This window comes from Phocoena sinus, chromosome 15, assembly GCF_008692025.1.
Source record: "Phocoena sinus isolate mPhoSin1 chromosome 15, mPhoSin1.pri, whole genome shotgun sequence".
NCBI lineage: Eukaryota > Metazoa > Chordata > Mammalia > Artiodactyla > Phocoenidae > Phocoena > Phocoena sinus.
Window position 1 is genome coordinate 42,614,951 of NC_045777.1, and position 26,754 is coordinate 42,641,704.

Sequence of the window (26,754 nt, forward strand, 5' to 3'; positions counted from 1 at the left end):
CTCACCAGCGAGGGGATCCTGCAGAAAGCGATGGGGCCATTTAACCGAAGAATCGGTGGGCTAACGTGACATCTGCAGACTCTGCCACAAGAAAACTGCCTTTCCAAGTAAGGAAGGTCAGTTCATAGGGACCGCGCTATTACCTGAATTATTATAGCCAGATTCTTGCAAATGAGAAACTTCAAATAAATGCAATTTTTGTGAACTGGAAGATAGCACTATAAATGGGAAAGGAAAGGGGAATCGCAACAACATGTACCGAGAAGAATAAATACCCCAGACTGTGGAGATGGTGAGAGCAGACAGGGCCCCTCGCTACCCACAGCACTCACTGCAGAGCCTCAAGTACGAGCCTTATGACCCACCAGCTTCCGCTGCCAGCTGGTTAAAAAAATCCATTGAGAAAAAGGCGATGGCTTCATTTACTGACATTTTCATCTTTGATTAGCAATTTTGTTTTCTTCTTGATTTCAATAACGGTTTCTTAATTTTACTTATAAATGAGACAGGTGATCTCAATTAGAAAACAGACTAAAGAAAGTTTTGGTTTTTTCCTGCTTGCCTGGAATGACTATTATATATGTAAATGTAAACACATTGCAGTGAACTGCTGGGAATAAAAATAAAGCTATCTAAAAATGGATGGGAGTTTTACAAGGGCAAACAATAAAGATAAAAAGTCATATGGAATTGGAACAAACTGATGTTCTTCTCCATTTGTTCCCCCCAAATATTGTCTCTAAGGGCTGCAACAACGCTGCTTCATTACCACTATGAAACGTATGTGGAGTGTATAGAAGAGAAAAGGGAAAATATTTTTCAAGGGAAAAAAATAGCTGGCGGAATTTAAAAATAAAGATGCAGTTTACGAAGGCAACGAAGGAGGGTGTGGAGGTTGGCTGGCACAGGCCACGATGAGCACCTTTCATCTAAGAAAAGCACGACTTACCTAGAAGACAAAACTGAACGAATGGAGTGAAGGGAACTGAAGCATCTTCAGGAAAGCCTAACGCCAACTGGGAGGGGCTTCATAGGAGAGAAAAGATAATTCCCCAATGCTGATATAAACAGTGAGCAGAAAACTTGGTGGCGACAGGACAGAGACAGCAGTTCTCAAACAAAAGCGCAGGAAGAATTCTGATCGTGCCTTTCGGGCTGCTGCAGCAAAGAAAATGTATGAAGAGGAGCCACGCTGACCTCATTGGAAATAAACAAAATTGACTATTTCCGGAAGCAAAAATTTAGGCCTTCAGCTTTATAGCAACACTAGAAGATACAAAAGTAACCAGCGGAACATTAAAGCAAGGGAAGGCAGGGTGAGGTGGGACATATAGCACAATGGTTCTCAAACCATCTGCAGGGAAGGACTAGGTAAGGAGGGCGAAATGGAAAGCAGAGGAGAGGAAAATGAGAGGGGGGACCAGGCCAGGAGGCTTAGCACAGGCAAATGGGATTCCAGAAAGAAACGGAAAAACCTTAAAAGAGGAAATGATCACAAAAATCTCCCAGAGATGAAGGATGTGAGAGAGTCCACGCAGATAGAAGCCTACAGAAGGAAGGGCGATCACCAAGCAGAAGAACCGTGGGCTCTCTGAACGCTGGGGACAGAGGGAGGGAGGGACGGAGGGAGAGAGACAGAATCACGTCGCATCCAAAGGATTAGGAATCGAAATGGCTCTGAACCGCCTGACAGCAGCAGTGGAATCAGAAAACAAAGAAGCAGCCCCTCTGAACTACAGAACGAAATGGTTTCCAATTAATATATTCTATCTAGCCAGGGGGAGGGTGAAGAAAGACCTCAACAGATGTGTCTCTAGAAATGTACCTCCTACACGCCCATTCTTATTTAGGAAACTACTAGGGATGTGCTCCATCAAAACGAGGGAGTAAGTCAAGAAAGAGGAAAACACGGAGCACAGGAAGCAGGGGAAACACCTGGAGAGACATCAAAGGAGGATGGAGAAGGGAGGTCCAGTTGGTGTGACCCAGGCTTACTCCAGCACATCCATAACTGATTTAAAACAAAGTTTCAAAAACTATATACACACACACAAAAGAGCAATGGGTTCTCTCTCTCTTACACACATACACACACACAGCAAAATGGTCAGGAAGGATATACACCCAACCCATAAGAGCAGTTTGAGATCCTCTGAGAGCAGAGACTGGGGTCACTTATTTGGGGGTGATCTTGGACACAGAAGCAAAGGGGTGGGAAAGCAAGAGAGAGAGAAAAGCCAACGCAGGGGGGTGCTGGCGAGCAGGTCACCACTGTGCACGACTGGGCCAGTCCTGCTGGGGACTCTGAGAAACATGGAGACTGTGCTTCGCATGGTCCCTGGAAAGGAGGGGAGGCCGGCAGGTTCACCCAGAGACTTGCAACCCTCCCGTGCTCCCTCCAGAGCCTCACCTCCCTCCAGCCCCGGACTGGCGTTGGCTTTGGAGGAGGCCGAGAGGGAAGAGCTGAGAGACCCCAGGGGATGCCACCGGCACCGGCTGGAACTGCCAGGCCGCGGCCAGTGTCACAGGGGGTCACGGGCCAGGGAACAGCACACGGCATGTATCAGCTGTGGGACGGGCCTGGGGCTGGCGGTGATGGAGGGGACCCTGGCCGTTGGCTGTAAGGAGGGGGCCCAGTTCAGCGGCCCAGGCTACCCACGCTGGGAGCCAGGGATGCGCAGTCGGTCTCTGCTCTCGGCTCAGCTGCTTCTCCTCCCAAGCGCTCTCACTGTGTCTTTAGCGTATGGCTTTCCGATGAGGACTTTCTGATTACGCAGCAAGCTTACTCATTATTTTCCTAAGGCTCAACAGGCATTTTTAAAGGACTTTAAATACAAGTTTTATTGCAACCTTAGGCGATAACTCAGGCGAATGTGGCTCACGCACTGGGCCGAAGTGAATCTATCATCAAATGACTGCCCAGCACTCAGAAGACAGAGAGGCGCCCGTGAGCTCCCCACCCCACCACGGTCTCAGCTGACACCCACCAAGCGGGACTGCGGCATCTCGGCAGGAGAAGCCGGGACGGCTGCCAGGGCAGAGCCCCGGGCCTGGGCTGCTCTGCAGTCACTTCCAGGAGCTCCTGTGCTTTCTGTTTTTAAAAGAGTGGACTCTTACTTTATTCTCTTACATAACGCTATCTATAGAATTATATCTATACACAATATTGAATTATATCAAAAACTGACATCTCTACACTTATTACTTATACAGTTATAACCTATGTTTATATTCACCTATATAACTATACTTATAACTGCCTATAATTATATCCACATAATATAATCTATAGTTAAATCTATATCTTGTCAGATCATGCTTTACCCTATTTGTAATTAATAATTTATCACTGCACGTCTCCTCCTCACGTGACGACTGACGCAATTGTGATGCATCTACAACAACACAATCAGGGGCCCTAGAGGACAATCTGGTTCCCAGGAAGGGACCAGAACCTCACGGGGACACCCCTTTATCTACACCCAGGGCAATGTGTGCACTGGGGGAAAAGAAAAAGCAGCTTCTGGCAGCAACGAGCAAGTCTAACTGAACAAACACGAACACTGCTAGAAATTACTGGTATAAACATGACACTATGGTACACGACTCAAAAGAGCCACTAATTCCAAAACAATTGTAGTAACTTGGCGCCCCCGGAAGGAGGCAGGTGTTCCTTCCACCATCCACCACGGCTATTCCTTCCCTCCACTCTTAGCTGTGTTTCCATCTGACACTCCCCCTGGGGCCCAGGAGCTAATTAAGTGCTTCGGTTTAGAAGACCCTTCCTCCCCACGCCTGCCGTGCTGCGGCATGACTGTGAGTTGGCAGGGGCGGCGGCAGAGGGAGAAGAGATGAAACAGCATCTTGTGATGCAGGGTAAACAGTGAGGCCGGCAGGAACTTGGGGCTCACACCTGTGTCCGAGCAAGGCGGGCCAAGCTACCTCCAGGTACGGGCGACGGAGGAGGGAGCCCAGGCCGCCTGCCCCATGCATCCACGCCACTCGTGATGCCTGCTTCTGTTAAAGAGGCAGGGAGACATTTAATACAAGAAAACAAATAGCGATGCCTCGCTGTATCTAGGAGGAGAGCAGGAACAATCCTCCAGCTGTGGTTTAACTCGGCAATATTCAAGCTTCGTTTCATTTTGCCTTTAAAAGTAACCCCAGGAAATGAGAAATGTTCTGTACTGAACTCCACAGCGGAGCACGCCCAGCTCTTAAGCTTGCCGTATTGAGCTGCGACGCGTTCCTTTCATCTGACGCTATTTCCATAAGGAGGAAAGAGCTGGAGAATCTCTTGTATTTGTCAAGCCCCCAAACACCTTGTAGGCGGGTGCCAGGAAGATGACAGATGTTACTGATTTAATGGGGACTGCACATGAGGTGGGACGGATATTAGAATATCAAAAGCCTCAAAAATGGAAAAATTACCACTGCAGCTGTATCTGGGGTGAATGGAAATGGCTTCTGTCGTGGTTAGTTTTACGTTGTCGACTGGGCTGGGCCACGAGGTGCCCAGATATTTGGTCAAACGTCATTCCGGTGTGTCTGTAAGGCTGTTTCTGGAGGAGATGAACATTTGAGTCAACAGACCGAGTGGCGCACACTGTCCTCCCTCACGTCGGTGGGCCTCACCCACTCGGCTGAGCCAAAGGGCAGATGCTCTCCGAGTAAAAGGAACCCCTGCCTGACCGCGCTGAGCTGGTGGCACAGCAGTCCTTCCTGTCTTTGGGCTTAAATGGAAACGTCAACTTGCAGAATGCAACTCACATCACCGGCTCTCCTGGTTCTCAGGCTTTTGGGCTCGGACTGGAGCCACGCCATTGCTCTCCCTGATCTCCGCCTGCCGACTACACATCTTGGGACTTCTCAGCCTCCGTAACTGCATGAGCCAACTCCTTATAACAAATCTCGTCCCACGTACACATCCTGGGTTCTGCTCCCCTGGAGAATACTGACTAATACAGCTTCCAAACCCTAAGTTAGTGAAGTGGTTAAAAAAAAAAAAAAAGCACTATTTCAGTACCATGAGTTGCGTGTAGAAATGCAGAATTCACAGATGTATTTAATACTAAATCTCACCGTCTTGTTAAGATTAATGCTGAGGGTCTTGGGCATACATGCTCATTTCATCACTGCCCTCAGCTCTCATTCAACTGAGTGGCCAGTCATGCTGACTCTAGCTCCGGTGTATCTCTCTAATCCTTCCACTTTCCTCCACCCCAACTGCCACCGCATCCTCCTTCAGGCCGCCGTCACGTCTTATCTGGAGACAGTAATAGCCTGGCCATTGCTCTTCCTGCCTCCGCCTCCCTGCTCCTGCCATTCTCTCCACAGTAGTGAAATCTCATCCCTCTACTCCTCTGCTTAAAGCACTCCATGGGCCCCTCCCTGTCCTGTGGTTCAGGTCCAAAGTCATGAAGACGGCTTTAGGGTCTGGCTTTTCCTTCCCTGTCTACGCCCACACCAGTCTCATCTTTCCCCAGCAGATTCCTGGATCCCACCCTAGTCTTGTTGAATCCGAATATACTAGAACAAGGTCTGAGAATTTGTATTTTTCAAAAAGCCCCTCGAGATAATTTCAAAGATCGGCCAGACAGGCTTGGGAACCACTGTTTTGGGAGTCACGTCCTCTGATAACCATAGAGGTGGTACATGACTATCTGCGTAGTTCCATGATGAGTCGTCTCTGCTCCAACAGGACCATGAGCTCCTTGAAGACAGGAAGCATCTGAGTGACACATGCAGGACAGGCTCAGTCTGGCACGGGAAGTGGTCCTGAGCGTGGCCAGAGTCACTGGATTCCTTTAATATAGACAGCAAAGACCATCAGAGGGAGACCACGAGATGCTACATGCTTCCTCTGAGATGTGAGGGGACAACAGCACTGCCGCTACTGTGTTCTTGCCCCAGAAAATCAGGATTAGAGGCTCATGGTGAACAGCAGCATGGGATGCAATTAGCAAAACCTCAAATGTGAGAATTCACTGGATAAATGACATGGTTTCATCAACAAACAGATGATGAGAAAAAAAGAGGGAAGGGAAACCTATAGATTATAAGACACTTTAGAGACACATCAACCAATACTATGTGTGGATATAAAGTAGGTCTTGATTCAAGTACATCTATTAAAAAGAAATGAGAAAATTGGTGTGGGCTGAACACTGACCAGGTATTTGTTTATATAAGAGATTAGTTAACTTCTGGTGTGTGTGTGTATGTGATGACAATGGCACTGTGGTTATGTTTAAAAAAAAAATCCAACAATAGTGACCATATGTTGGTGGGAATGTAAACTGGTACAGCCACTATGGAGAACAGTATGGAGGTTCCTTAAAAAACTAAAAATAGAGCTACCATATGACCTAGCAACCCCAATCCTGGGCATATATCTGGAGAAAACCATAATTTGAAAGGGTGCATGCACCCCAATGTTCACTGCAGCACTATTTACAATAGCCAGGACATGGAAGCAACCTAAATGTCCATCAGCAGAGGAATGGATAAAGAAGGTATGGTACATATATACAATGGAATATTACTCAGCCATAAAAAGGAATGAAATAATGCCATTTGCAGTGACGTGGATGGACCCAGAGACTGTCATACAGAGTGAAGTAAGTCAGAAAGAGAAAGACAGACATTATATAATATCGCTTACATGCGGAATCTAGAAAAATGGTACAGATGAACTTGCAAAGCAGAAATAGAGTCACAGGTGTAGAAAACAAACTTATAGTTACCAAGGGGGGAAAGCGGGGTGGTAGGATGAATTGGGAGATTGAGATTGACATATACACGACTATATATAAAACAGACAACTAACGAGAACCTACGTATAGCACAGGGAACTCTACTCGATGCTCTGTGGTGACCTAAATGGGAAGGAAATCTGAAAAAGAGTGGATATATGTGTATGTATAACTGGTTCATTTTGCTGTACAACAGTAACTAACACAACATTATAAAGCAAATATACGCCAAAAAAAATTAATTAAAAAAAATAAAAAATAGTCTTGCTTTTGAAGAGATATATCCTAAAATATTTATGGATAAAATACGATATCTGGCATTTGTTTTAAGATAATCCTGTGAATGTGTGTGTGTGTGTGTGTGTGTGTGTGTGTGTCTAGTGACTAGAGGTAAAAATGAAACAAAACTGGTCACATGCTAACAGTGATGAAGCTGGGTGATGTGAGAGGGTACACTGGGTTTATTACATTATTCTTTCTGGTTTTGTAATATACACTGTCATAAAAAATAAAGTTTAAAAAATGTATAAGTCATTAATTTCTATATCATGATATCTCAAAGTTCCTTTCATGCACTGAAAGCTGGAGATGGTTGTATAACCCTTTGCAGAGCAGAAATTTGCTAATATAATAAGATTGCGTTCTTTGATTCTAAGAATTCTTTGAAACACCTGCTGTTAACAAACCTGACACTCTTAAGTAAAGGCAATTTCTCTTTTGAGCCAGAATGGGTTGTAAAGGATTGCCAAAGAAGATCCCTCTGCACAAAGGAGAACTGGGGCCATGTTCTGAAATGAAGGTGTTCTTCTCTTTTCCATGGAAATTCTAACCTTATTTTGATGCGAAAATAATATACTCAAGTCCTTCAGCTTCTTCACACTAACTCGACAGAAGATCATCTCAACTATTCTGTCTGACAGAACGAAGGGGAATTTGGCTTTAGTACAGTAGAAAGTGGTAGAAAGTACGGAGAGAAAGGGGTGGAGGAAGAGGCAACCCATATTGAGATTTCCTAAGTGACCCTTGAAGAAAAAAATCTTTACAAATCATACCGACGGTGTAAATTAAACTTAGCAACAGGTCACTTAGAATATCCTAAGTGATACTACAAGACACATGAACATGAAGGTCCTCTGAACCAAGCAGCTGTGTGAAAAAGTCTTTGTAGTAATACACGAAAAGAATCTTTACAACTGTTTGTCAATTACATCAGTATTCCACCTGGCCTCTCACCTATTTTATGGTTATGTGTGATCACAAGAGATTTCCTTCCTGGTTTCCATGTTCAAATGTTTTAATTTACAAAGGTGGTCTGCTGGGTGGGCACCTCATTAATTTGCATACTCTGAAAATCACTGATTCATAAAGACAGACATCTACCTTGAGTTTGGAAAGAACAAGTGAATAAAAATGGTGCTTGGTAAAGATAGATAAAATAGTGACTTTCAAATTTCAGAGTAATGAGTGAGTCACTCTTAATGAAATATACATTATTACATGCTCAGCAGTGGAGAAAATATGCATGAAATATATAATTTGTTTTGATGATGATTACCTTCCTTTTAATAATATTTAAACCTCATACTCTTAAGAAAAATGTATACTAGTGCCAAATCGACTCACCCATCCATCCATCCATCCATCCATCCATCCATCCATCCATCCATCCATCCATCTTCCCTCCTTTGTTTAGCAAAGCAATTAAGGGACAATAGAAAAATAAGAGGATGGAGGGAGGACAGAAGTGAAAGAAAAATGAAGATAGAAAAGGAAGAAATGAAGGAGATTATAAATGCATGCTGACTGCATTTATAAAAAATTTATAGGATTCTTAGATAAACTTTTTCCAAGAGCAGTTACAGGCTGACAGAAAAATGGAGAGGAAGGTAGAGAGATTTCTCATATCCACCCTTATCCTCACATACACACAGTCACTATTAAATTCCCACACCAGAAGGTTCCATTTGTTATAATCAGTAACCTACACAGACATCATTATCACCCAAAGTCCGCAGTTCACATTAGGGTTCACTCTTGTTCATTCTGTGGGCTTTGACAAATGTGTAATGACATGTACCCACCATGACAATATCATATACAGCAGTTTCATTGCCCTAAAAATCCTCTGTGCTCCACCTACTCATCCCTCCCCACCACTAAGCCCTGATCCTTTTATTGTGTCCACAGTTTTGGCTTTTCCGGAATGTCACACAGTTGGAATCATACAGTATGTAGTCTTTTCAGATTGGCTTTCTTCACTGAGTTTTATGTATTTAAGTTTGCTCCATTTCTTTTCATGTCTTGATAGCTCATTTCTTTTTAATGTTGAGTACTATTTCACTGTCTGGATGTACCACAGTTTATTTATCTAGTCACCTACTGAAGGACATCTTGATTGCTTCCAAGTTTTAGCAATTATGGATAAAGCTGCTATAAACATTCATGTGTAGGTTTTTGTGTGAACATATGTTTTCAACTCACTCGAGTAAATAGCAAGGAGTACAACTGCCAAATTGTATGGTAAGAGTGTGTTCAGTTTTATAAGAAACTTCCAAACTGTCTTCAAAAGTGGCTGTATCATTATGCATTCCCACCACCAATGAAGGAGAGTCCCCATTGCGTCACATCCTCACTGGCACCTGACGTCCATGGTGTTCTGGATTTGGGCCGTTCTAACAGGTGTACAGAGATATCTCATTGTTATTTTAATCCGCAATTCCCAATTGACGTATGATGTTGATTAACATCCTCTTATATGGTTATTTGCCATGGGTATATTTTCTTTGGGGAAATGTCTGTTCAGGTCTTCTATTTTTTTTCATTGGGTTTTTCATTTTCTTACTGTTGAGTTTTAAAAGTTCAAAGTACGTTTTGGATAAGAGTCCTTTATCAGATGTGTCTTTTGCAGGTATTTTTTCCCAGGATGAGGCTGGTATTCTCATTCCTTTGGCATTGTCTTTTGTACAGCAGAAATTTTCAATTTTAATAAAGTCCAGCTTATCAACTATTTCTTTCATGCATGGATCATGGATTTCTTGTTGTATCTAAAAAGTAATCACCATACCCAAGGTCATCTGTGTTTTCTCCCATGTCACCTTCTAGGAGTTTTAGAGTTCTGCATTTTACATTTAGGTCTATGATCCATTTTCTGTTACTTTTTTGTGAAGGGTATGAGGTCTATGTCACGAATCTTTTGTTTTGCATGTGGATGTCCAGTTGTTCCTGAATCATTTGTTGAAAAGACTATTTCTGTTCCACTGTATGCCTTTGCTCCTCTCCCTAAGATCAGTTGACTATACTTACGTGGGTCTATTTCTGTGCTCCCTATTCTGTTCCATTAATATATTGGTATATTCTGTTGCCCATAACATACTGTCTAGATTACTGTAGTTTTATGGTTAAGTCTTTTGGGGTTTTTTTTGAATTTTTATTTATTTTTTTATACAGCAGGTACTTATTAGTCATCAATTTTATACACATCAGTGTATACATGTCAATCCCAATCGTCCAATTCAGCACGCCACCATCCCCACCCCCACGCGGCTTTCAGCCCCTTGGTGTCCATACGTTTGTTCTCTACATCTGTGTCTCAATTTCTGCCCTGCAAACCAGTTCATCTGTACCATTTTTCTAGGTTCCACATGTATGCGTTAACACATGATATTTGTTTTTCTCTTTCTGACTTACTTCACTCTGTATGACAGTCTCTAGATCCAGCCACATCTCTCCAAATGACACAATTTTGTTCCTTTCTATGGCTGAGTAATATTCCATTGTATACATGTACCACATCTTTATCCATTCGTTTGTTGATGGGCATGCAGGTTGCTTCCATGACCTGGCTATTGTAAATACTGCTGCAGTGAACATTGGGGTGCGTGTGTCTTTTTGAATTGTGGTTTTCTCTGGGTATATGCCCAGTACTGGGATTGCTGGATCATATGGTAATTCAAGTTTTAGTTTCTAAGGAACCTCCATAATGTTCTCCACAGCAGCTGTATCAATTTACATTCCCACCAACAGTGTGAGAGGGTTCCGTTTTCTCCACACCCTCTCCAGCATTCGTTGTTTGTAGATATTCTGATGATGGCCATTCTAGGTGGTGTGAAGTGATACCTCACTGCAGTTTTGATTTGCATTTCTCTAATAATTAGTGATGTTGAGCAGCTTTTCATGTGCTTCTTGGCCATCTGTATGTCTCCTTTGGAGAAATGTCTATTTAGGTCTTCTGCCCATTTTTGGATTGGGTTGTTTGCTTTCTTAATATTGAGCTGCATGAGCTGTTTATATATTTTGGAGATTAATCCTTTGTCCGTTGATTCATTTGCAAATATTTTCTCCCATTCTGAGGGTTGTCTTTTCATCCTGTTTATGGTTTCCTTTGCTGTGCAAAAGCTTTGAAGTTTCATTACGTCACATTTGTTTTTTTATTTCCATTACTCTAGGAGATGGATCAAAAAAGATCTTGCTGTGATGTATGTCAAGGAGTGTTCTTCCTATGTTTTCCTCTAAGAGTTTTATAGTGTCCAGTCTTACATTTAACTCTCTAATCCACTTTGAGTTTATGTTTGTGTATGGTTTTAGGGAGTGTTCTAATTTCATTCTTTTACATGTAGCTGTCCAGTTTTCCCAGCACCACTTACTCAAGAGACTGTCTTTTCTCCATTGCATATCCCTGCCTCCTTTGTCATAGATTAGTTGACCACAGGTGTGTGGGTTTATCTCTGGGCTTTCTATCTTGTTCCATTGATCTATGTTTCTGTTTTTGTGTCAGTACCATATTGTTGTGATTACTGTAGCTTTATAGTATAGTTGGAAGTCAGGGAGTCTGATTCCTCCAGCTCCGTTTTTTCCCCTCAAGGCTGCTTTGGCTATTCACAGTGTTTTGTGTCTCCAAACAAATTTTAAGGTTTTTTGTTCTAGTTCTGTAAAAAATGCCATATGTAATTTGATAGGGATTGCATTGAATCTATAGATTGCTTTGGGTAGTAGAGTCATTTTCACAATATTGATTCTTCCAGTCAAGGACATGGTATATCTCTCCATCTGTTGGTATCATCTTTAATTTCTTCCATCAGTGTCTTATCGTTTTCTGCATACAGGTCTTCTGTCTCCCTACATAGGTTTATTCCTAGGTATTTTATTCTTTTTGTTGCAGTGGTACATGGTAGTGTTTCCTTAATCTCTCTTTCACATTTTTCATCATTAGTGTATAGAAATGCAAGAGATTTCTCTACATTAATCTTGTATTCTGCAACTTTAACAAATTCATTGACTAGCTCTCATAGTTTTCTGGTGGCATCTTAGAATTCTCTATGTATAGTGTCATGTCATCTGCAAACAGTGACAGTTTTACTTCTTCTTTTCCAATTTGTATTCCTTTTATTTATTTTCCTTCTCTGATTGCCGTGGCTACGACTTCCAAAACTATGTTGAAAAATAGTGGCAAGAGTGGACATCCTTGTCCTGTTCCTGATCTTAGAGGAAATGCTTTCAGTTTTTCACTGTTGAGAATGATGTTTGCTGTGGGTTTGTTGTATATGGCCTTTATTATGTTGAGGTAGGTTCCCTCTGTGCCCACTTTCTGGAGAGTTTTTATCATAAATGGGTGTTGAATTTTGTCAAAAGCTTTTTCTGCATCTATTGAGATGATCCTATGGTTTTTATTCTTCAATATCTTAATATGGTGTATCACACTGATTGATTTACGTACATTGAAGAATCCTCGCATCCCTGGGATAAATCCCACTCGACCATGGTTTTGATCCTTTTAATGTGTTGTTGGAATCTGTTTGCTAGTATTTTGTTGAGGACTTTTGCATCTGTATTCATTAGTGACATTGGTCTGTAATTCCTTTTTTGTGGTATCTTTGTCTGGTTTTGGTATCAGGGTGATGGTGGCCTCACAGAATGAGTCTGGGAGTGTTCCTTCCTCCGCAATTTTTTGGAAGAGTTTCAGAAGGATGGGTGTAAGCTCTTCTCTAAATGTTTGATAGAATGCACCTGTGAAGCCATCTGGTCCTGGACTTTTGTTTGTTGGAAGATTTTTAATCACAGTTTCAATTTCACTACTTGTGATTTGTCTGTTCATATTTTCTATTTCTTGCTGGTTCAGTCTTGGAAGGTTATACCTTTCTAAGAGTTTGCCCATTTCTTCCAGTCTCTCCATTTTATTGGCATAGAGTTGCTTGTAGTAGTCTCTTAGGATGCTTTGTATTTCTGCGGTGTCTGTTGTAACTTCTCCTTTTTCATTTCTAATTTTATTGATTTGAGTCCTCTCCCTCTTTTTCTTGATGAGTCTGGCTAATGGTTTATCAATTTTGTTTATCTTCTCAAAGAACCAGCTTTTAGTTTTACTGATCTTTGCTACTGTTTTCTTTGTTTCTATTTCATTTATTTCTGCTCTGATCTTTATGATTTCTTTCCTTCTGCTAACTTTGGGTTTTGTTTGTTCTTCTTTCTCTAGTTCGTTTAGGTGTAAGTTTAGATTGTTTATTTGAGATTTTTCTTGTTTCTTGAGGTAGGCTTCTATAGCTATAAATTTCCCTCTTAGAACTGCTTTTGCTGCATCCCATAGGTTTTAGATCATCCTGTTTTCATTGTCATTTGTCTCTAGGTATTTTTTTGATTTCCTCTTTGATTTCTTCAGTGATCTCTTGGTTATTTAGTAACGTATTATTTAGCCTCCATGTGTTTGTGGTTTTTACGATTTTTTCCCTGTAATTCATTTCTAATCTCATAGCGTTGTGGTCGGAAAAGATGCGTGACATGATTTCAATTTTCTTAAATTTACTGCGGCTTGATTTGTGACCCAAGATGTGATCTATCCTGGAGAATGTTCCACTTGGACTTGAGAACGAAGTGTAATCTGCTGTCTCTGGATGGAATGTCCTATGAATAACAAATCTATCTGGTCTATTGTGTCATTTAAAGCTTCTGTTTCCTTATTTATTTTCATTTGGATGATGTGTCCATTGGTGTAAGTGAGGTGTTAAAGTCCCCCACTATTACTGTGTCACTGTCAATTCCCTCTTTTATAGCTGTTAGCATTTGCCTTATGTATTGAGTTGCTCCTATGTTGGGTGCAAATATATTTATAATTGTTATATCTTCTTCTTGGATTGACCCCTTGATCATTATGTAGTGTCCTTCCTTGTCTCTTGTAACATTCCTTATTTAAAAGTCTAGTTTATCTGATATGAGCATTGTTACTCCAGCTTCCTTTTGATTTCCATTGGCATGGAATATCTTTTTCCATCCCCTCACTTTCAGTCTGTATGTTTTCCTAGGTCTGAAGTGGGTCTCTTGTAGACAGCATATAGATGGGTCTTGTTTTTGTATCCATTCAGCAAGCCTGTGTCTTTTGGTTGGAGAATTTAATCCATTCACGTTTAAAGTAATTATCGATTTGTATGTTCCTATGACCATTTTCTTAATTGTTTTGGGTTTGTTTTTGTAGGTCCTTTTCTTCTCTTGTGTTTCCCACTTAGAGAAGTTCCTTTACCATTTGTTGTAGAGCTGGTTAGGTGGTGCTGAATTCTATTAGCTTTTGCTTGTCTGTAAAGCTTTAGATTTCTCCATAGAATCTGAATGAGATCCTTGCCGGGTAATCTTGGTTGTAGGTTCTTCCCTTTCATCACTTTAAGTATATCATGCCACTCCCTTCTGGCCTGTAGAGTTTCTACTAAGACATCAGCTGTTAACCTTATGGGAGTTCCCCTGTATGTTATTTGCCATTTTTCCCTAGCTGCTTTCAATAATTTTTCTTTGTCTTTAATTTTTGTCAGTTTGATTACTATGTGTCTCAGCGTGTTTCTCCTATGTGTCTCAGTGGGTTTATCCTGCATGGGAAGCTCTGCGCTTCCTGGACTTGGATGGCTATTTCCTTTCCCATGTTAGGGAAGTTTTTGACTATAATCTCTTCAAATATTTTCTCTGGTCCTTTCTCTCTCTCTTCTCCTTCTGGCACCCCTATAATGCGAATGTTGGTGCGTTTAATGTCCCAGATGTCTCCTAGGCTGTCTTCATTTCTTTTCATTCTTTTTTCTTTATTCTTTTCTGCAGCAGTGAATTCCACCATTCTGTCTTTCAGGTCACTTCTCCGTTCTTCTGCCTCAGTTATTCTGATATTGATTCCTTCTAGTGTAGTTTTCAGTTCAGTTATTGTATTGTTCATCTCTATTTGTTTGTTCTTTAATTCTTCTAGGTCTATGTTAAACATTTCTTGCATCTTCTCCATCTTTGCCTCCATTCTTTTTCCGAGGTCCTGGATCATCTTCACTATCGTTAATCTGAATTCTTTTTCTGGAAGGTTGCCTATCTCCACTTCATTTAGTTGTTTTTCTGGTGTTTTATCTTGTTCCTTCATCTGGTACATAGCCCTCTGCCTTTTCATCTTGTCTATCTTTCTGTGAATGTGGTTTTTGTTCCACAGGCTGCAGGACTGTTCTTCTTTCTTCTGCTGTCTGCCCTGTGGTGGATGAGGCTAAGAGGCTTGTGCAGGTTCCCTGATGGGAGGGACTGGTGGTGGGTAGAGCTGACTTGCTCTGGTGGGCAGATCTCAGTAGAACTCTAATCCACTTGACTGCTGATGGGTGGGGCTGTGTTCCCTCCCTGTTGGATGTTTGGCCTGAGACAACCCAACACTGGAGCCTACCTGGGCTCTTTGGTGGGGTTAATGGCAGACTCTGGGAGGGCTCACGCCAAGGAGTACTTCACAGAACTTCTTCTGCCAGTGTCCTTGTCCCTATGATGAGCCACAGCCACCCCCCACCTCTACAGGAGACCGTCCAACACTAGCTGTAGGTCTGGTTCAGTCTCCCCTGGGGTCACTGCTCCTTCCCCTGGGTCCCGATGCACACACTACTTTGTGTGTGCCCTCCAAGAGTGGAGTCTCTGTTTCCCCCAGTCCTGTCGAAGTCCTGCAATCAAATCCTACTAGCCTTCAAAGTCTGATTCTCTAGGAATTCCTCGTCCTGTTGCTGGACCCCCAGGTTGGGAAGCTGACATGGGGCCGAGAACCTTCACTCCAGTGGGTGGACTTCTGTGGTATAAGGGTTCTCCAGTCTGTGAGTCACCCACCCAACAGTTATGGGATTTGATTTTACTGTGATTGCGCCCTTCCTACCGTCTCATTGTGGCTTCTCCTTTTTCTTTGGATGTGGGGTATCTTTTTTTGTGAGTTCCAGTGTCTTCCTGTCGATGACTGTCCAGCAGCTAGTTGTGATTCTGGTGTTCTCCCAAGAGGGAGTGAGAGCACGTCCTTCTACTCCGCCATCTTGGTTCCTAATCCTATGGTTAAATCTTGAAGCTGGGTACTGTCAGTCCACCCACTTTGTTTTTCGCCTTCAGTATGGCACTGGCTATTCTGGGTCTTTTGCCTCTCCATATAGGCTTTAGAATCAGTTTGTCCATGTCCACAAATATCTTGCTGGGGGACTGCACTGAATCTATAGACCAAGTTGCAAGACCTGATATCTTGACAATATTGAAACTTCCTATCGATAAACATGAACTACGTCTACATTAGTTTAGTTTTTTGATTTCTTTCATCAGTTTTTATAGTTTTCTTCATATAGATCTTAAACATATTTTATTAAATGTTTACCTAAGTATCTAATTTGGGGAGTGCTAATGTACATTCTATTGTGTTTTAAATTTCGATCCCCCTTTTTCATTGCTGGTATATAGGAAAGTGATTGACTATGATATATTAACCTTGTATCCTGCAATCTTGCCATAATTGTTTTCAGTTCCAGGAGACTTCCTTTCAATTATTTTAGATTTTCTACAGAGACAATCATGTCACCTGTGAATAAGAGTTTTATTTCCTCCTTCTCAATCAGAATAACTTTTTTTTTTTTTTTTTCCGGTACGCGGGCCTCTCACTGTCGTGGCCTCTCCCGTGGAGCACAGGCTCCGGACACGCAGGCTCAGAGGCCATGGCTCACGGTCCCAGCCGCTCCACGGCATGTGGGATCTTCCCAGACCGGGGCACGAACCCGTGTCCCCTGCACCGGCAGGCGGACTCTCAACCACTGCGCCACCAGGGAAGCCCAGAATAACCTTTTATTTCCTTTTCTTATCTTAGTGCATTAATTAGAACTTTAATTTTAAAAGTATGCTGTAAGTCACCACACAGCAATTGGAATGTAGCAATTTTTAAAAGAAGAATGATCATTTCTAGTGTTTGCTATGTACCCAGCGCCTATCCAAGTATTTTACATGTATTATCTCATTTAACCTTCACAACAACTCTCTGAAGTGGGTACTATTATTATCCCCATTTTAAGGATGAGAAAAACTGATCCACAGAGAGGTTAAGAAACCTGTTTAAGGTTACCCAGTCAGTAAGTAGCAGAGCAAGGATCCACAACTAGGTCTGCTGGACTGTATAATGTATGTTTTTAACCATTATCCTGTATCAATTTGGGATGTATTACGGGCTAGGGCCTATGTCTTGTACAGGTGTTTCTTAAACACCACTCTCATTTGATCCGCTCAGCAACTCTGAAAGTTAGCTCTTCTTATCCCTGTTTCCCATTGAGAATGATGAAGCTCAGAATGGGTAAGTAACCAGCCCAGTGGCCTACTGCAAAGTGGCATTTAAACCCATTTATGCATATGCTCTGGCTTTGAAAATGTTTTTTGTCAGAACAAATATGTGATATTTGCTATTCAGTGCAGCTTTAACTGATCATTCAACAAACACTTACTGAGGGCCTGTTAAGGGCCAGGAACTGTTCTAGGCACTGAGGAGACAGAATTGAATAGGCAGCTGGAAACCCTGTCCTCACAGAACTTACCTTCTAGTAAAATATAAAGCACTGAAAAACAAAACAAACTGACAAACAAAAACATCCCCCCAACCACCGCAAAGTGCTTGACCAAGAAGCCACAGAGGCATCTGGTGGGGAGTGAAGGGGCAGGGCTCTCCGAGGAGAGGACGTCTGAGCTGAGAGAGGTGCTCCAGCCTCGGAGATGCTTCTGCTGACTTAATCCCAAGTCAGTAACGACATGAAGACCCTGACTGCCTGCTTAGAGCTTTAGATTGGGAGCCCAGTGATGGGGAAGAGTTTTCCCACTTGCAGTGAGTTTTGAGTCCCTGAGTTGTTAGCCATCAGCCCACAAAGGATGCCACGTGGGGAAGGGGAAAAACGGCAGAGTAAAACTGACAGTATGGCAAGCGCTTCCCTTGTCCCTCCAGCCTCCATCTGGGTTTGGAAGTCGATCCTCTCCTTGTAAACATGTGTTTCAATTTTGGTTTCTTCTCAATTAAACCAAAGACTCTGCATGGAAACCAAAGTGGGATTTTCCCTCCAGATGGAGACTCACTCTTCTGATGTGACCATAAAGTGCCAACTTACACTGATATGGAAGGACTTCTGTTGTGTAAAATGACTTCTTGATGGGCACTTTGCCTCTGGAGTTCATTCTTTCTCAGACTTCCTCCTTCCCCTTACGGCACCGCTTACCTACAGTATACACACTTCATCATGTAATTCTAACAATTCCATGGAGCAGATATGATTTCTGCCATTTAACAAGTAAGGAACTGAAGTTTAGGGAGGGAACTAAGGTCACAGGACACTGGAGTAGTCTCACAGAGCTGGGTTGCAAGTGCAGGTCTGACTCTAGAACCTTCTGCATTATTCCAATACCACATGGAGTTTCCCATCTCCTTCCTAAATCTTCATCCCAGATCACAGCAATTTTAGCCCCTCTGACTTCACGAAGCACCGCGATGAAACAGCCCCCAAAGTCCAGCTCAGTCTCCTCCCACACAGCGACAGCCACGTAACCCCCTTCAGAAATGCTCTGTGATCAACAAATCACAGAAAACAGTCACTGCTAATACAAATGACCATATAACCAGAAAAAGTAAAATACATAAAAACATAAATGAGGAGGGAAACAGTTCTTTCTGTGAGGTATTTTTCACTCTCGGCCTACTTTGGTAATGGTTCCGCCATTATCCGTTCTGTAAGATTAGCAGAGAGTAGATGGAAAGAATGTTCAATTAAGCACAGAATTGCCAGATACCTTTCAGGTAGCCGAACGAGTGAGAAAATGCAAGGATTTTCACCTCCTGAAATTTATTGTGAAACTGAAAGGATTCAACCTATACAATGTCTAAACCAAAATGATTCTATTGTTGGAAATCAAAGGTTTGAAAGTAACATAAAACTGAAGTATCAACAGAAGCAGACACTGCTGTTAGTCAGAAAATCTGGGCTGTGCAGGGAAGTGGCAGCCGGTGCTGGGCAGGGGGACGTAGCACTACGGCAGCCGCCATAACACCCACGTTGTAAGGCATGGGAACCACCAAGACTTTTATTTTGAAAACAACTCCTCCTTTAGTTCACGTTAGCAAAGAGGACACCTGTGAGCTCTGGGCATCTCTCTATAGTAAGAAAAAGTGATGAGACGCAGCTGAGGGCCGGCCTGGTGCTCACAGTTAAGCTCGGTATTCTCCTGTCAAGGGCAGACAGCTCCAAAGGACACCAAGACCAGGTGAGGCTACTCTGTGACCACGAGCAAGACAGAAAGAAAAACAAAACCCAAAAAACACTACACAATCATGTCTGAACACAGAAACATGAATACTGTACAAACCATGAAAATGATCAAATACCCCCCTCCTCTGGCTAACAGGATGACTGCTGTGTTTCTTATCAATCATAGTTTTAACCTCACTCTGTTCTTCTTGCCTTCCAGATAAGAACTGTTAAGACACCCAATCAGAGAAATAGCCCAACATCCAATCCAGAGCAAAGTCCGCTTGCTTGCACTCTGCCCTGAATCACCTAACCCAGGGCCAAGTCCTATCATAAGGTCTCGGTAACACCTTGCTGAGATGCCCCCTGCCTCCCATGGTATCTGTTCTTTCTTAGGGCAGGGAATTAATAAATCTAACACACTGTTAAAAAAGTAGGTGTATGTCTGGGGGTCACTGGCCGAAACGCACTGACATTTGTCAGGCAGAGGCTTGGGGTACATCAGGCGTGCTGGGGACGCCACAGTGGGCAGCCTCACTGTCAGCGACTCGGGAGACATGCAAAGAGAGCCGACCGGCTGTGAACAACAGCTATGTAAACGCAGAGGAACGGTGCTCATTTCATAATGATCCTAGGCCTCGCATCTTTCTCACACTGGACAGTGGCTTGACTGTGATTCAATCATCAGAAAGCATTTCTACACTTCAGATGACAATTTTACAGGGTGAAAGAAAGGGTGGTGTTACACCATGAGATTCCTGGTATCTTCCAGGTAACACCATAAGAACAGTCACATAATCTTAGTCTCTTTGTCCTCAGAAATTCATTTTGCAAGTAGATGTAACAAACTGAGGTGCTCACATTGCTACACTTCATGACTGCAGGTGGGGGGCGTTCTTTGGTCCTCCCCTGGCTCTTAAAGCAGATCTGAAACGTGCTGGAAGGCGCCATCACTGTGGCCAGCTGTCCTCATCACCACCACCACTTTCATTCACCACGGTACCACCTAACATTTCGGAGTGCTTCCCTCTGTACCGGAGGCCGTGTGATGTCCATGATCTCATTTAACCCTCAGGTCAACTCCTGGAAGATGGTGGTATTATTTGTCTTCATTTGTCAGTGATAAAGGACACTGACAGTGACATTAACTCCAAAGGAGCAAACCCAGGATTCGAGACCAGGATGAAGCGCCCCAGGCCCATGCTCTAAGCTTCCACACTATTTTTATCCATCTTAATAATGCTCTAGCCAGTGATGTGAAAATGGGGAAGAAGTGGTCTTGGGCTGCTGCCTGCTCTAGTACGTTCAAGAAAACGTCCGAGAAACTTCTCAGGTTCTTACACCTAAAGGTGGTGGTTTTATTCTTGAAAGCTTTACTGTTTTATTAGAGGATTTCACTTGTTTTCATTAATTACAGTTACTCCTTGAAATGACAGACTACTGAGATGATTAGCACAAATGTTTCCAAGTAGATGATAACATTCTCTGAAATTAGTGACCCAAAATGCACCTCTCATCAATCAACAAAAACAAAACAAAAAACTCATCTATTTGGGGCTAATATTGGCAGATTTTCTGAGAATTCAGTGAATAATAGAGTACATGTGAAGCACATGTGAAATATCATGGGCAATGAAGATTCAATTAGATGTTGATTCTGTTGCCTTCAAGTAACTGAAGAGTATAATAGGGGAGATCTGAGACATAAACATATCTTTTGATACAAGCAAGAAAGTACCAAGAATCTTAAAAGAAGTGGAGGTGAAGTCTCATGGACATTCCAGAACAAAGTGTGCAGAAGACCCAGCTCTGTCTCCAGCTCAGAGTGTGCTGAGGATTAAGAGAAGGAGGCTGCCCTGAAAGACACTCTAGTATAGACTGAGGCTTTGCCACTCACTGGCTACATGACCTTCTTTATCCTCCCCAAGACTTAACTTTCTCACCTGTAAAATGGAAATAATAATAGAAGTCACCTCAAAAGCTGGCTGGAGGAGTAATGGCATGATATATCAAGCCTTTCACTCATGCCTGGCACTCAGTAGACACCCAGTAAATGTGAGACGTAGTACTATGTGAAAGCCTACGGAATTGCCAATATTCCACCATTTTTGACCTATGACAATGACAGGTTCAACCTGATGGTAATGGTATCTGGCTTCAAGTGCAGTAACAAGCACCCTTCTGCTCCACGTAACTCATCAGACAGAGACTGATGTGATCATTTCCTGTTACCTCCACAGCCTTTTCTGATGGGCTGTCGTCCGCGTTACAAGAAGGGCTTGGAGGAGCTGAGCACCATGTCACACGCGGGAGAGCCGCTATCAGAACCCTCTGGCTGCCCGATAGCAGGGTCTGCCCACGATGTGCACATTTACGCTGAACGGTTCCAGCGGGGCCAGGATGGCAGCAACAGGGGGTTCCGCCCACGTCAGAAGCCTCCAGAGACTCTGGCTCTTGTGGAGCAAAAGTGCTTGGCGGCATTTGGGCATGAGATGCAAAGCAGTAACAGGCCAGATTCTGGAAAACCTGGCTCTGGGTTATAAGCTACAGCGGTCCTGGTAACTCTTTGTGGGTGGAGCCTATACACGTTTATCAATAAGAGTGAGTTCTGGAGGCCAAATGTACACTTCGCCACTGAGCATCACCACGTCCTGACCCTTTTCCTGGTGCTACACACCCCAACCCCACACGGCTACCACCACACACACCACTAATATTCCTCTCTCCGCGGTGATAAATCTAACCTCTAGAACATCTCGTGACAGGCAGAAATTTCTGTTGTTACCCATCATTTTTAGAATAATTATTTTAACATTTTTATAAATAGGATTTAACCTTATATAAGTTAGAAAGTAGGTATCTAGGTCTTTCATGTGAAAACATTTGACACTTTTTGTTGATAAACTCAAACACAAGGTCCAAATCTTGCAGCTATTTTAATAGCAAGGAAGATCGAAACGCAACTGGATGCTTGCTTAGAACATTGCTCTATGCAGCTCAGTTGGCATGAGGAGGTTTGTAAAGCTGTGTTTCTGAATTTTAAAAACCAGCAGATAATTCCTTTGGCGCAAACACTATGTATATCGGTGTGTGCCAGTACAAGTGTGTCCTACTGAAATCCACCTTTTTCTGTACATGCCTATGTATTTAACTATACCTCCAGGTAGAGTTTCATACAGCAATGTAAACATATGCTCTTTGAGGGCAAGAAGTGTCTCATTCACCTTGATATTCTATATAACACCTAGCACTGTCCCCAGCATGTATCAGGAATTAAATAAATGTATATTGAATTGAATAGGAAGTTCAGGGACAATAAATGTTAATTTTCACATGAAAATGCACTAAATCAGTGACTCTTGGTGTTAGATTGAAAATAAAAATCATAATAGTTGCAGGAAATCAACTCAAGAATCTCAGGTTAACTTTCCAGTAAACTGAAGCTGAATTACACTCTCCTTGACAAGAACATAATATTCTAAGATTTAACAGTCAACATGAGATGAAATCCACTTAATTTAAAATGTAAGCCCCTATATTACCACAAGGTGTGGAGAATCCATTCCTTATGGGTTAATGCCACAGGTAAACCACAGTCACGGGCAATGGGAGGGATGCTTGTATCCACAGAGATGTTGACATAAAACTCTGTTTGTCAACAGCTGATGGTTCGGTAGGGCTAAGTGATTAAGCAGGAGATCCTGCAAAAACAAACATGGGTCCCACCTGAAAGTACCAAGAATGAAAAGGTGCCCTGGGCTTTGCTCTGACCCTGGAGGCTGGAGTGGAAAGACAAGAGTCCCCAAGAGCAGGGCTCACAAACGCACAGCACACAAATGCCCAATCTGTGGGGCATGGCTGGCACCATGTGCATTTAATTAGGGCCCTGAGTAAGTAGGGATGACAACAGCTACTTCCTGTTAGTTTACAAACTTGTTTTTATACACTGTCGTTCTGCACGTTTCCATTAAAGACAAGTCTGGATTACTGACACAGGTAAGGGTTCTGGAAAGAAAACCATCACTAGTTCTGCTGTGAGTTTTAAATTGTTTGTATGATACAATTAAACATTTAAGAGAACTTGGTCAAGCAGGCTGACCATGATAACCTTTCCCTTGAGTTTAAGCTCTTCAGTTGGGTATCAGGGTCATACCACCTCATAGGCTGATTTTTAGAGCCCTGCAACGACCCATCCAAACCTCAGTCGTAATAGTTCCAGCACCCTTTCAAAGGTGTAATTCTATAGTTTAACTCACAGGCCTGTAAGCATGGCCACACCCTGAAACTCTTCTTTCCTCAGATCACTTCTATACTGAGGATCTCAAGTCTCTAAAATGCCCCTCGTGGACCACAATCTCCTAGTCTTCAATTTCTCCACGGTCCCCACTCCTCCCTTTTGCTCTCACTGCAACCTCCAGCCTCTGGAGGTTTCCCTAAGGCTTGGTTCACTGGTATTCACTGGACTCCATGGGCAGCCATTTCAAACTGGCTGTCTCCAGGAATGAGAAAAATACCGCCGTTTTATGGAGACTTTCACAATTCAGAAAGGGCCTGTCTCAGGCCTCCTCTTATTTGATTTCATTTGCAATACGTCTTCTTTTTCTTCCTCTTAAAAGAGTAGCAGAGGGGACTTTGCGAGGCCCCAGGAAGCTTGCTGACTGGAGTGAGCTATTTGTAATTTTATCCTGCCTGCCTCAGTGGCTCACAGCGGCAAGAGGGTAGCCCATGCCCGAGGGTTACCTGCGACCATGCCTCAGCACAGTCTGCCTCGGTAGCATCAGATGCCAACCAGATAAGCAGCTCTAGCCTGCAAAGCAATACAAGCTCTACGGAGCAGTCAACAGTGCATGCCAGCAGGGAGGCAGTCAGAAAAACAACAGTTGTGTTGAACCAAAGCTCTCCACGGAGCTGGCTCAGAAGACGAAGTTAAAATAAGTCCAACAAAACCTAACCATGACTAAAATGGGTATGTGTCTTTTTGCTTCCAGCCACCTTGAAAAAGTAACAACGATGCAATACTACAAATCTTCAGTTAATTAATTCGAGTTTTTGGCAGCAAGCTTCTTACCCCCAGCCTGCATTGTGTACCATCTGTCTATGTGAATATTCAGTTCTCACCCACAACCTGCTTCCTAACCCTTGGTATAAATGTATCTCCTCAAAACCCAGGAAAACGCTCTGTTGGGGGTGGGGGGAAGGACTTATATTTTAAATAAGCTGATCTCATTACTTTACAACCTGCTCCTGCCACCTCCTGAGTTAATGAAGCAGCATCTCCCCCATCCGTGAACAAGAGTTAAGTGTTTAAGAGGAAGAATTCTCACTGGTCAATCAGATGGCAAATTTTCTGCACACAGAGAAAGAAAAGCTTAATTCTGTTACCTCTAACTGACTTCGCCTCTCAGCAATCACACGTTCATCCTTGTTTCCAAATAGTTTCTTTGGAGGGAATTCAAGAGTCGCGAGCTGAAATACATATTTTATAAGAGAGGCATTAATATCACACCTGTGATCTTTGGGCTATTATTAATCCATTATTTGGAATCTCTATCATGGTGGGCGGGGGGAGAAGAGAAAGAGGTTGGAAGTTTAAAGATGGTAGGGCGTGCCTTGCTTAGCCACCAACCGCGTGACCTTGAACAGACCAGGCAAGGCTCCACAAGGGTCACCCGAGAGGCAGGATGATGGGGCCTCAGAGGAAGGACAGACTCGAGCCTCAGTGTTTTGTCCCAGACGACATAGTAGACGCTTTGCCAGGCGGTGTTTCACATGTTTTATTTTTTAAAACACAAGTTTGTTCTTCTTTTAGTCCCCTTCTAATACTAGAATTCAATTATATTTGTGTTGACATGAGAATTTGAAAACTCAACAAGCATACTACCTGAACATTTTGTAAAAAAGTTCTGTAAACTTTCCATATTGCCTTTCCTCAGCTACTACTGCAAATGCACATGGCCCATGTGAAAAGAAGGCTTCTCTTTCAATCTTTTCTCCTTGTCTCCTAGAGAAGAAAGGTTTAGAATTTGCTGGAGCCAGGTCTTGGAATTTCATAGGTATTTTCCTTATGCTTCTTTTCTTGGAAGTATAAAAGTCATAACGAAAAGGTAAGTTTTCTTATAGACTCCAAGGCAAGAAAGAGCTCTATAATCTGGCGGAAACCTGACCAGCTCGTGTGGATTTGGTTGAATGAACGCTGAGTGGCAATAATCGCTGGTGTTGATGAAATTCACTATTTCCTTCCTTCCTCGCCCTGTCGGGCTCAGACACACTGAGAGGTCAACAAAGCATTATCAAGAAAAAAAAAAAAGAACATTTCTCCCACAATATAGGTCACAATGTGCCACAAAATTCCTATTTTATACATATGCAAACCTTGGCTGATTTATATTGCCACGGTGGGAATCAAAAATTAAGAACTAACATCTGTATGTACAGGACTTAGAAAACTTAGTACTAAAGGAGAATATACATACAGCAAAATGCACATATCCTAAGTGAACAACTGGTGAATTTTCAACATCTCAACACACTGTAACCACCACCCAGATCAAAAGAGAACACCCCCGGCCGCCCAGGAACCCCTGGCACTCCCCTCCTGTCCTGTAAAAGGCTGGCGCTGGCCTGACTTCTAACAGCATGGTTTAGTTTTTCCCATTTTTCAGCTTCAACATATGGCACGAACCCTTTTGTGTCCACCGTCATCGCTCTACCTCATGTGTGCGAGGTCCACCCATGTTGCCATGTGTAGCAACAGTTTGCTCATTCCTGTGGCTGAACAGCATCCCACCATGTGAACATTCCACCACTGGTCTGTTCAGTCTCTGGTTATCGGGCTTTTGGCTAGTTTCCACTTTCTGGCCCTTAGGCATTGTGCTGTTATGAACATTTTCCTATAGGTTTTCCATACGTTTCCTATGAACATATGTAGGGATTCCTGCTGGTCATAATCTGAAGGGTGAAAATGCTAGGTCATATGGAATGCTAAGCGTTCAGCTGCACCTGAAGTTATCAAATGGTTTCCCAAAGCAGTTTTACCACCAACACTCCCACTAGCAGTGACTGAGAGACGCAGTGGCTTCAGATCCTCACCAGCGCCTGGTGCTGTGGTCTTTTTCATCTTGGCAATACTGCTGGGTATGCCGTGATTTCTACTGTGGTTCAGATTTGCATTTTCCTAATGAGCCATGATGTCGAGCATCTTTTCACATGCTCATTGACCATCTGGTTACTCATTTGCGGGAAGTGTCTGTTCAACTCTTTGGGCCATTTTTTATTGGGATATGCCTTTTTCTTATTAAGAGTCACTCTTCCTTTTCCCTCTCTTCGAGGTGTCTTTGATGACTTTAGAGCCCTTTTACAAAGTTAGTAGAAGTCAGAGGTTTGCTCCTTTCAAACTCAAGTGCTCTTTCTACCCCAAACCTTGGAGTGGGTGGGGTGTCGGACCTCCTTCTCCTTCTCTCACCAATGTTCCAATCTGGTTGCTTACAGGCAACTTTAAAATC

General features: G+C 42.9%; 1 protein-coding gene across 1 annotated transcript in view; it reads right to left on the minus strand.

Moving 5' to 3' along the window:
* Window positions 1-26,754, minus strand: part of LOC116740472 (kinesin-like protein KIF16B) — a 292,307-nt gene that overhangs the window by 14,648 nt on the left and 250,905 nt on the right. The window contains exon 25 of the mRNA XM_032606120.1: window positions 24,635-24,718. Coding sequence (XP_032462011.1) covers window positions 24,635-24,718 — 84 coding nt within the window. The remainder of the gene's footprint in view (window positions 1-24,634; window positions 24,719-26,754) is intronic.